Source organism: Zonotrichia albicollis, chromosome 4, assembly GCF_047830755.1.
Source record: "Zonotrichia albicollis isolate bZonAlb1 chromosome 4, bZonAlb1.hap1, whole genome shotgun sequence".
NCBI lineage: Eukaryota > Metazoa > Chordata > Aves > Passeriformes > Passerellidae > Zonotrichia > Zonotrichia albicollis.
In genome coordinates this window covers 4,321,325-4,333,310 of record NC_133822.1, presented here as the reverse complement: position 1 = coordinate 4,333,310, position 11,986 = coordinate 4,321,325, and the positions used below count along the sequence as shown (strand labels likewise).

The 11,986-nt window shown below is 49.2% G+C and overlaps 1 protein-coding gene across 1 annotated transcript; it reads right to left on the bottom strand.

Moving 5' to 3' along the window:
- Positions 1-323: 323 nt before the first annotated feature.
- LOC141728732 (endonuclease domain-containing 1 protein-like) lies at positions 324-9,514 on the bottom strand. The gene is made up of 3 exons (XM_074538688.1): positions 9,429-9,514; positions 7,053-7,371; positions 324-4,370 (listed from the first exon to the last, which is right to left on the bottom strand). Exons 2-3 carry the CDS (start codon positions 7,335-7,337, stop codon positions 3,828-3,830), a joined length of 828 nt encoding a protein of 275 aa, XP_074394789.1. The 5' UTR covers positions 7,338-7,371; positions 9,429-9,514; the 3' UTR covers positions 324-3,827.
- Positions 9,515-11,986: the final 2,472 nt, after the last annotated feature.

Here is an 11,986-nt window from a genome sequence, read left to right as displayed (position 1 = left end):
GTTATCTATTTTTATTCAGGGGGTATGTGCGCAGCCACACTGAAATGTGCTGACTGTTGTTTGTTATGGTTCCCCAGAATTTCTCCCAAATTTGCTGCCTTGCAGCATGGTATGTCAGGATAGGTTAACTTTATACCCAGTCATGAAGTTGCCCCTTTTGGTAAACAGTGAATTCCACAGAAAAGAGAAGTTTTCTATTTTTATTTAGGGAGTTTGTTCACACCCACTCTGAAATGTGTTGACATTGTTTTAGTTTCCCCAGAATTTCTCCCAAATTTGCTGACTTGCAGCATGGCATGTCAGGATCAGCTAAAAGGGTCTGGTGGGTTCCTTGATCATTTCATCAATCCCACCAGCTGCAGCTGCTGCTGCTCCAGCACCTACACGTGTTTCTGCTCCCAACAGAACATCTCTGACATTGGATGCACTGGCCTGACTCTGATACACTCAAATATTCACAGTCTGTCCTTCTGCAGCCTCCCTGAACATCATTCCCATGGTCAGGCTACAAATATTCTCTTGCCTGGTTGCCAGGGCTGTGTGACAGCTCCATCCCAGCAGCCTGGGAAGCAGAAGAAGGCTCTGGGGATACCTCAGAGCACCTGCCAGTACTTTAGGAGTCTACAGGAGAGATGGAGACAGACTCTGCACAAGGGCTTGGAGCTGACAGGTTTGCGGGGTTCAGAGTTAGTTTTCTTGTCAGTGGCAGGTGTGGGGCTGTGTTTTGGAGTTGTGTTGAACAGAGAGTTGATAACACAGAGATGTTTCTGGTATTGCTGGGCAGAGCTTTCACAGGCCAAGGCCTTTTGTGCTTTTTGTACTGCCAGGCTGGCAAGGAGGCTGGGGGTACCTGGGAGGTTGGGAGGAGACACAGCCAGGACAGGTGAGCCCAACTGACCAGAGGATATTCCAGACCATGAGACATGATGCTGAGGACACAAAGTGAGGGGAAGGAGGAGGTAGGAGGGGGCATTTGGAATGATGAGTTTTGTAGCTGGGTTTGGTAGCTTCCCAGCTAGCTGTTAGGTGGCATGGGGCCCTGCTCTCCTGGAGGTGGCTGAACACCTTTCTATCCATGGGAAATGGTGAAGGAAATCCTTGATATGCCTTGCTTGTGTGTAGAGCTTTTGCTTTCCCTGTTAAACTGTCTCTATGTCCACTCAGGAGATTTCCCGCTTTTCCCCTTCCAGTTCTCTCCCTGATCATGGTGGTCAGGGAGGGAGGGAGCGGCTGCACAGGACGTGGCTGCTGGCTGGGGTTAAACCACACCATTAGGACAGAATTCACAGAATTCACAGAATGACTTCGTTGGGAGAGACCCTCAAGATGATCAAGTCCAAATCATGCCCCAACATCTTAACTAAACCATGGCACTGAGTGCCACATCCAGTCTTTTTTTAAACACTTCCACGGATGGTGACTCCACCACCACCCTGGTAAGATCATTCCAGAACTTCTTCACTCTTTCAGTGAAAAACTTTTTCCTAGTATCCAGCCTGTATTTCCCTTGACACAGCTTGAGACAAGGTGAAACAGCTTGAAATGGAAGGAGTGTAGGTTTAGAGTGGATATTAGGAAGGTATTTGTGACTGTGGGGTGGTGAAGCCCCAGCAGAGGCATCCCACAGAAGTTGAGACTGCCCCATGCCTGCAAGTGTCCATGGCCAGTCTGGTTGAGGCTTAGAGCAACCTGAGATAGTGGAAGGTGTCCCTGCCTATAGGAGGGCATGGAAGTAGCTGGACATTAAGGTTCTTTCCAACCCAAAGTATTCTGTCATTCAATGACCATTCATTCACTCAAATCTAGATTGGACTAATTTTCTCCCATTTCCAAAAGTCCAGGAATAATAGAAGGATGTGTTGGTTGTTAGAGTCTAGAAGAAGTGTGTTAGACCAAATTTGGTTTAAACATGCTGGTTGAGTCCTGTGGTTTCTTGTGTCTCTGTTAACCTGGGACTGATGTCTTAAACAAACTGGGGTTTGTCCAGAATGAAGAAGAAGGCCAAGAAGAAGCAGATCTGGTGGAGGTGGGGCAAATTCCTCCTTCCTGATGAGGCCCAACTGACAGAACAAAGCAGGGGCAGCAGTGGTCACATCATTAGAAGGGGCCATAAACCATCAAAGACCCCCAAAGTGTCTCCCAACTCCACAGTGCTGCCTGACCAAGTGTAAAACCCCTCCCAGGGGAAAGATGGGGAAAACCCACAGAATCCTGTACTCACAGAACCTACTGAACTGTTCAGTGCAAAGGCCCCAACCCCCAAAGGATCATCAAAGTTTGGAACATCAAAGTTGGTAGTCTTGTTCCTGGATCAATGGAGGTATCTTGTAAGAGATGTTGGCACCCTGGCACACTTGGTTCATGCCATTCACAGGAGAATAACTGGTGTCTGATGCTGACACTCTTGTGGGTGTTGTGGCATCCTCTGATTGCATTTCACACCCAATGTCCTGCAAGGATGCTCTGGGCACTGTTACTTTACCGGTGGGTGTAGAAATTTCAGTGAGAAGTAACTTATGGTTTATAGAAGACGTGACCCTGCAATCCAGCACTGCAGCAAATCCCTTTTATTGTAAGCTCTTGCAAACTCCATGATTGGGCACACATTGTCCTTTAACAACCATTGAATACATTTGCCCAAATCAATTTCCAATCAAGCTGCAGAAAAGCTTCAGAAGCAGAGCAGAGCATGAAGGTGTCCAAGGAGTGCAGCACAGGAATTCAGCTTTGGCTGCTCCAAGCTCTCTATGGATCTGATGCCACAGCCTGCCTGTCTGATACAACAGCTGCTGCTCTCAAGGTGCACTTTCAAAAGCCACCAAACAAAAGCATGTGCCAGGATCACAGAATCACTGAATTGTTGTGTTTTGGAGGGGCTTCTCAGGATCTTCTATTCCAGCCTCCAGGCTGCAGCAGGATCAGCTAGAGCAGGTTGTCCAGAATCATGTATTGTTGGGCTTTGGGGATCTCCAAACAGGATCTCTGGCCACCCTGAGGCTCCCTGGTGCCACATCCTCGCTAAGGAGTTGAGGGACAAGTCAGCTGCACACTCCTGGGGACAGCTGAGGAGGAGAGGACTCGTTCCTCAGGGCTCTCTCCTGCCATCGGCAGCAAAGCAAAGCAGCTGGAGGCTCTGCCCACATCTTTGTGCCTTTGAGCAGAGCAGGAGGTGCCCTGAGGGACAGAGCTGGAAACACACCAGAGAAGGAAGCAGCACAGACCCTGACCAGGACATTTGTCCCCCTCTACTCTGCTCTGCTCAGACCCCACCTGCAGTGCTGCCTCCAGCTCTGGGGCCCACAGCACAAGAAGGATCCAAAGCTGTTGGAGTGGAGTCCACTGGAGACCATGAAGGTGCTCCAAGGGCTGGGGTGTGTCTGCTCTGGGGAGAGGGTGAGAGAGCTGGGGATGTTCAGCCTGGAGAAACTGCTGAGAGTGCAGTATCTCAGGGATCTCCAAGAGGGCTGGAGAGGGTATTTGGACAAGGGTATGGAGTGAGAGGACAGGAGGGAATGGTTTCACACTGATGGAGGCAGGGTTAGATGGGATATTATAAAGTAGCAAATTACAGTGAGCAGGCTGTGGTAGAAGTAAAAGTTACCCAGAGCTGTTTTGACTGCCCCATCCCTGGAAGGGTTCAAGGCCAGGCTGGGGAGGGCTTGGACCAAGGTTGTGTAGTGGAAGGTGTCCCTGCCCATGGCAGGCAGGTCAGAATGAGATGATGTTTAAGGCTTTAAGGTCCCATCCAAACCAACCCATTCTGTGATCCTGTGATTCTGTGACATGTGGGAAAAGCTACCCAACCTTTTCCATTGAGGAAGTGAGGCCTATTTCTGGGAACAGGCGTTGTTGAACAGTGTAACCTTTCCCTTGTAGAGATCGGTCAACCTCTTCTCCAGCTCCTCCAGGCTGAGGACCTCCACCTGGTTCTTGTCGTTCTCAGCAATGGCCCCCCAAGCCTTTGTGGGCTCTTCATTCACCAAGCAGCAGGCAGCTGACCAGATGTGGCTGGGTCTGTTCACCCTGTTATCAGATATGTAGGTGTTCCCACGCACAGCACCCGTGATCACGTAGGTGGTGTTACAGCCCTTGGCCATACTGCGCATTGTTCTATACTCATAGAAGTTCCACTGACCTACGTTGAGATTCTTGTCCTGGGGCACTGCGTTGGTGAGAGTGAAGGTAGCCATCATGCTCTCTTTACTGAACTGATGGCCACTGGGGCACAAATGGCCACGGTCCAAATCCTTCAGTCCTTTGTAGTCGTCAGGAATAGCTTGGCTCTCTTTGATTTGGTCTAAGGTGAATATGTGTTCCTCTATGAGGACCCAATCGTATTTCATGTCTGGAAGACTATTTCTATCTATGAGCTGGACAGGGAAAGAGAAAGAGGTATTAGCATAGGCAATGGGAGTAATGGAGAAGATTTCCATGGAGCAGAAGTCTCTGATGGTCAAAATGCCATTTTTTGTCATCAAAGTGTTTAAAAACATATGAATCTGAGACAAATCATACGCCTGACCCTCCCACACGAACACAAAAGCTTTAAAGAACAAGCAGCTCAGAATCTAACTGCTTGCAGTTTGACTTGTGACCTTTTGTGATCCAGCCTGCAGCCTTTGCTGGGAGCCTGGATGCATGCACGAGAAAAGGAGCATTTCCCACTCCTAGGATTGAAAGGTGACTTTGGTGAGACACCTTCCCTGCCAAATCTGTTTCCATTTCCTCCTGCCTCCACAGCCCAAATCTGCCCAGGGCTCTCCCTGGATCCCCTCACACCACACTGTGATTATGTGATTTCATGTGTGGCTGCTACAGGTGTACTCCAGTCTTGGAACGCCAGGACTATAACCCCATACACAGGGAGATGTGTCAGGAAATCAGTCCTAGAGCTGAGGTTTCCCTAGGACTCCTGCACTTGATTCCAGCATGAACAGTTTTGCTCAGTAAGCAAAAAGATCTCAGTGTGAATGGAATCTGTTACAGCAGTATTGAGAATATGTCTCAGAGCCGATCTGGGCCAGGGACAATTTTCTGCAGCATTGCTCTCAGCCTCTGAGAGGAGCCTGTAACTCCAAAAGAGTCCTGGGGAAACTAAATACTCCAAAAATGCCTCTGGAGAAAGTTAAAAAAATATCAAAGGTTTTTTTGGGTGTCCAGGGTCCAAGGTCCAGGAGGAAAAGGCCCACCTCAGCCCCAGGGAGTGTAAAAGAAATGGAGGGGGACAGAGGTCCCAAAGGAGAGACTGTGCCTTTTTTGGAGTGGGACAATGCATCCTTAAAAAGACAACCCTCGAAGCAGCTCTTGGTCCGTGTTTAAGTGGTGAGAGCACTGAACATGAAAAGGAAGATGTCACCATGGCCACCAGAAGGACTCCTCCCCTCTGGATGACCTGGGAATTGATTGTCTAAGGGGTGGTGCTAGACTGAGTGTTGATGATTTGGGAAATGTATTGTATTGGGAATTTGGTGGGGAGGAGGAGATGTAACTGTGCAGTTTTCATTTTCCGTGTTTTTTTTTCTTTCCTTGTAGTTTAGGTTTTTTTGTAGTTTAGTTAATGAAGTTTCTTTCCCCTAAGTAGGAGCCTGCTTTGCTTATTCCTGGTCACACCTCACAGCAGATACCAGGGAGAGGGTATTTTCATGGGGGCACTGGCATTGTGCCAGTGTCAAACCATGACACAAGCCATTCAATGATTCTCCAAAAAGTGATAATGTGGAGGATGCAGTGGTGCAAGATCAGATTAGGTGCTCAAGTTCCTATTCATAAGGTGAAAAGATTTTTCTCATAACTTCAACAACATTTAGTTTATCTTCACAGAAACATATTTAGCCTTCCTTTGGAGTAGGGCATGTAGCTTCCTTCTCTGGCTCACCTTCCCCCAAATGCCATCCTGCTACTCTGTCCTTACCAATGACAGGAATTGCTTCCTTTTCTCTTCTGCAATTGGCCTGGCCTGTTTTACTGAGGTTTGTCTGAAGGACATTTGTGAGGCCTCTAGAGCTTGTGAGGTTCTGTCTGCCTGCTGGATCATTCTGGACCAAGCCTGAGCCAAAGGTGCTCAGGGGTCACTGCCCATAGGTGGAGATCACACCCGTCTGAATGGACCAACTCTTATGCTCCTCTGGAGGGCCATTCCCTGGTTTAGGGAGACACAAGGAACTTCCCCCAAAAAGCTGTTAGACCCCATTGACTCCTTCCCCTGTTCCTATGTCCGTTCCTATGCCCCTGAGCCACATCTCCCTGTTCCCTGATTGACCCTCATCTTTCCACTGCCCTGAGACCAAGCTGACCCCCAGGCCCCTTGGTAGACCAAAATTTCCACCCTGTATGTGTGGGTGCTGGGACCTGATCATCGACACGCTCAGCTGAATAGAACATCTGTGCATTTTATGCAAAGGCCCCTTAGGCTTCCTTACCCTAGACTATGCTAGCAGCAATTCAGCTTGCTACACTCCTCAATTTTCAATGCCAGAAATGTCACTCCAGAAGTCCCTCCACAGTTAACCTGACCATCTCATCTCCAGTGTCTTTTCCCAGGGCCATCTCACCCCTGCTGAGTTTCTCCTCACTTCTCTAACATCAATCACAAAGCCTGTTTGACACTTCACTGGAAGCAGATAAGCTCTGCCAGGGATGCAGAACAGCTCAGGGCAAAGTGGGGATCAGATCCCAGCAGGACTATTGGTCCATCAAGTTTTGCCTCTCCTGGATGCCTTTTCCCCATCACTTGGAAGCAGAGCAGGGCACAGGGAGGGGAAGCATTTGACTTTGTCATGTCATACCAAGTAATGTGATTTGCTGTTCCTGTCAGGTGAAGGCAGAGAGCTGGGCACCTTTGGGATGTAATTCATCTCATGCTCCTGCTGATGTCTCAGGTGCATGAGAGAAACCATGTGGTGCAGGCGTTTGAAGTTCAATGAGGAAATTCCCATCCAGTGTGTCCATTAGCGTGTGTGTACGGGGGTGTTAGGAAATAGAAATGGTAATTTAAATGCTGCGGCTCATCTCTGAGTGGCTGGAGGGTGATTTGCTGTAAGAGACACACTCACCTGAGGCTCAACCATCCACCTCTTTGGAGGTTTCTTGTCATCTCCAGGCTCATATTTGTAAGCAGAGTACACTGGAATTCTCCTGACTCTGTCGTACAGGGTGGCATAGTGATACGAGTTCCTGAAGCGCTGACAGATCCGGGCTGGGTTATTTGGATTCAGGGCACCATCTGGCGGAATCCCATCATAGAAAAACTGAGGACAGCTATCAAAGGAGTTCACCACCTCGCTGTGTCCCAGCCGGAGGCAGCTGGCCAACACCTGCAGCAGCAGCAGCCCCAGCATGGTGGCAGGATTTCAGTGAAGGGCTCTTGCTCCCCTGGAAGGCAAATGCACAGAGACACTCAGCTTGGAGAGAGCAGGTCACAGCCTGGAGCCTTTTGGTGCAGGGGGACAGAGCTGGCAGAGCAGGGGATTATGACAGACCAGGAAAGGAGTCATTTTTTTCATCCTGGATATGAAAAAAACCATGAGGTTGACAAGGCTGAAACCAGAAACAGGGTTTAGGTGCCCAGAGGAGGCAGCAGTGGGGGCACTCAGCCTGTAGGAAGAAGGAGCCAAACCCACCAGGACTGCAATCAGCTCTCACAGCAAAGGGATCTTGAAACCGAGGCACAGCCCTGGGACAAGGTCACCTTTGCCCACCTCCCTCCTGCTCTCAGCACCTTCCCACAGCACACACCTGCAGCTGGGCACGGACTCTGCTCAGACCCCTGCCATGCTCAGCTGGGCTTTAATCTCATGGGCCATTAGGCAGGCAAAGAACAGCAATGCTACACTGCCTACAGCTCTCTGGCCCCATCCAGGTTCACACAGACACTCAGCTCTTCCAGTCAGACCCAATACTGAACCCCAAATCATCCACCTGGGCTCCTGCCTCTCAGCTGACATTGGGCCAAGGGTGTCCTGCTGCTCATCTTGCATTTCCACGTCATCCAAGCCCAGACTCTGAACTTGCAGGCACATGGAGGGAGCAAATGAAGGGGCCAAGCAGATGGCAGCAGCAAGCATGAGGGATAACACCTCTATCTTATCAGCACAGTGGCTGATACAATGCAAGCCTTGAGGGGCAGCTCTTGCCCTGGTTACTTGGGATTCCTGCTGATGCCCATCTTCAGCTTTGCTGATTGATTTCCCTTGACAGTCAAAGGCACCACTGCAGGAATTTCTTGGACAGCCACCTGTACTGTCTTTCTCAGTGCTGATGCGATTTTCAGCACTCATTAAGGTCATTCCTTTATGAGAAAAATGCTGAAAAGCTCCCTGGGATGATGGAAACCACAGGAGGGGCTTTGTCTCCTTTCAGAGACAGCACAGGTTTGGGAGAGCAGGGATGCTTCCATTTGCATTGCCGGACACTCATTGGACAGATTTAATATCATCAGCATTTGGGATAAGGCAGCTGGGACAGGCAGTTCAAAGGGTTCCTGGCACACAAAGCTGCCACAGCCTCTAAAGAACAAAGCCCACCTTGGGCTGGCCAGGGGCTGAGCTCAGCACTGCTGAAGGCTTCACAGGTCACCTTGCACATTTGCCCATTGTCTTGTTCTTCTCCCTGCCCCTCATCCCTCCATTTCCACTGTATTCAGGATGCTGAGCTGCACACAGACCTGCTCTGACCCAAGGTATCTGGTCTTTTTTTCTCTTGTTCAGCCCTGGATCAGGAATGTGGTGACCAATGAGCTGCAAACTGAGAACTGCAACTACAGGTTGGCATTTTTACAGTGTTTTGCAGAGCTTGTCTAAGGCTGCCCCATATCAAGCAGAGAAGGGTCTTCTGAAAAGTCCTTGTGCATGACCCCCTCAATTAAATTAGAATTTATGTAACTAGTTTGATACCTGACTTAATAAGTATATTGGAACCAACCTACTATGAGAAGGAGCAGCGCAGGATTCTGCTCACAGCCCCAAAGTGGCAGAGGAGTCTCAAATGCCTCTGCTGCAGTCTCACACTCTCTGGGTTTATATGCTCTCCAGGAAGAGGCAGTTGTTAGATTTCTCAAGAAGCCTTTAGAATAAATTTTCTCAGGTATTCAGACCACACCTCTCTTTGTCCAGAGGTTTTTTGGAAGTTCCTTGGTGAAGATTTAGTACTCGATAATCTCCCCCTTCCTTCTTATTAAACAATTTGATGTTAATTTTCAGGTGAGCTTGCTTGAGTTTCTTTCCCAAATCATTCCCTCCCTCCATACCCTCCTGACTGACAGAAAATACCAAAATGCTGCAAAATTCAATGCATTCATATGCTCTGATTCTTCCTTGGAGCACAGCAGCTCCAGCCTAGACTTTGTCCATATGTACATATATATTTATTTCAGAAAGTCAGGAAAGACTTTGAATATTGGAATCAATGGTGAGGAGGGAGAAAGAGCTTACCTTGGTGCAGAGTCTCAGAACAGGCAGCTGAACTGTGCCTTCTGTCTTCTCCGAGGAGAAAGGAGTGTTTGGATCCTCAGGAGTGTTGTGGTGTGTTGCAATGTCCGGTTTTAAACTTCCGGGGCCCTTCCCATGAGTACCTATCCCTTCTCCCTTCCCCCTCACCCCTTGCTGAGTGTGCCCTGTCAATCAGGCTAACATACCAGCAAGGCGTCGTGTGATTCGTCGATTTCAAAGGATGCTCCTCAGGCCTGGGGGTCATTGGCCTGTCTAAGTGTCATCCTCTCTTGAGACCCTGCCCCCTTCACCTGGTTGGTAACTCACCTGTCCCCTCCCCTTCCCCTGTCCCCGAGCTTACAAAATGTGAATGAGACCATGTGGTCTTATTCTGTTATCAGCAGTAGCCCAGTGCAGACGTATCTGTGCTCATGGAATAAACATCTGGCTACCTTCTAGCAGAATCCGCTCCCTTCTTCTCTTCACCATCGCCAGAAGCTGTCCCCTGAGGTAAACGGAGTCCTGTCTTGTGCCCCGCTGCACTCTGCCGCCAGCCAAGGTATCGCTGGGGTGAACACCGCAGTGCTGCCTCTGGCCCAGCAGCGAAGGTCAGAATTGGCCTAGGCACCATCTAACTGGTTATATTGGGATACTTATTCCAATACAGGAGTGTACCTGCAATATATAAATATAACCTGCAGTCATAACTTCCCCCTTGTTATAAAAAAGGAGTTCTACAGAACAGAGTAGTTTTCTATTTTTATTCATGGGGTATGTGCACACCCACCCTGAAATGTGCTGACTGTTGTTTGTTTTAGTTCCCCAGAATTTCTCCTGAATTTGCTGACTTGCAGCATGGTATGTCAGGATCAGCTAACAGGGTCTGGTGGGTTCCTTGATCATTTCATCAATCCCACCAGCTGCAGCTGCTGCTGCTCCAGCACCTACACGTGTTTCTGCTCCCAACAACACAGCTCTGCTGACATTGGATGCACTGGCCTGACTCTGATACACTCAGATATTCACAGTCTGTCCTTCTGCAGCCTCCCTGAACATCATTCCCATGGTCAGGCTACAAATATTCTCTTGCCTGGTTGCCAGGGCTGTGTGACAGCTCCATCCCAGCAGCCTGGGAAGGAGAAGGCTCTGGGGATACCTCAGAGCACCTGCCAGTACTTTAGGAGTCTACAGGAGAGCTGGAGACAGACTCTGCACAAGGGCTTGGAGCTGACAGGTGTGCTGGGTTCAGAGTTAATTTTCTTGTCAGTGGCAGGTGTGGGGCTGTGTTTTGGAGTTGTGCTGAACAGAGAGTTGATAACACAGAGATGTTTCTGGTATTTCTGGGCAGAGCTTTCACAGGCCAAGGCCTTTTGTGCTTTTTGTACTGCCAGGCTGGCAAGGAGGCTGGGGGCACCTGGGAGGTTGGGAGGAGACACAGCCAGGACAGGTGAGCAGAACTGACCAGAGGATATTCCAGACCATGAGACATGATGCTGAGGATATAAAGTCAGGGGAAGGAGGAGAAAGGAGGGGGGCATTTGGAATGATGGGTTTTGTCTTCCCAGGTAGCTGTTAGGTGGGACAGGGCCCTGCTCTCCTGGAGGTGGCTGAACACCTTTCTATCCATGGGAAATTGTGAAGGAATTCCTTGATGTGGCTTGCTTGTTTGCACAGCCTTTGCTTTCCCTGTTAAACTGTCTCTATCTCTACCCAGGAGTTTTCCAGCTTTTCCCCTTCCAATTCTCTGCCTGATCCTGGTGGTCGGGAAGGGAGGGAGGGGCTGTGTGGGACGTGGCTGCTGCCTGGGGTTAATCCACCGCATTGGGACAAGCTGAAAGGGCTTGAAATGGAAGGAGTGTGGGTTTAGAAAGGATATTAAGAAGATATTTGTTACTGTGGGGTGGTGAAGCCCCAGCACAGGTTGCCCAGAGAAGCTGAGACTGCCCCATGGCTGCAAGTGTCCATGGCCAGGCTGGCTGTGGCTTGGAGCAGCCTGGGATAGTGGAAGGTGTCCCTGCCTATGGGAGGGCACGGATGTAGGCAGGTCATTAGGTTCCTTTCCAAGCCAAAATATTCTGTCATTCAATGACCATTCATTCACTCAAACTAAATTGGACAAATTTTCTTCTGTTTCCAAAAGTCCAGGAATAACAGAATGACGAGTTCTTTGTTACAACCAGAAATATCCATAAGTGTGTTAGACCAAAGTTTATTTAAACATGCTGGTTGAGTCCTGTGGTTTCTTTTGTCTCTGTTAACCTGGGACTAATGTCTTAAACAAAGTGGGGTTTAGCCAGAATGAGGGAGTAGGCCAAAAGGAAGCAGATCTGGTGGAGGTGGAGCAAATTCCTCCTTTCTGATAAGGCCCAACTGACAGAACAAAGCAGGGGCAGAAGTGGTCACATCATTAGAAGGGGCCATAAACCATCAAAGACCCCCAAAGTGTCCCCCAACTCCACAGTGCTGCATGACCCAGTGTACAAACACACCCAGGGGAAAAGTGGGACATTGCCCCACAGTCCTGAACTCAAAGAACCCATTGAACTCTTTCATGCAAGGCC

Bases quoted from the DNA above. Each gene is read 5' to 3' on its own strand.
- LOC141728732 (XM_074538688.1), bottom strand. From the start codon at position 7,337: ATGCTGGGGCTGCTGCTGCTGCAGGTGTTGGCCAGCTGCCTCCGGCTG. The intron at 4,371-7,052 runs GTGAGTGTGTCT...TTCCCTGTCCAG, and splicing joins GGTGGATGGTTGAGCCTCAG to CTCATAGATAGAAATAGTCT.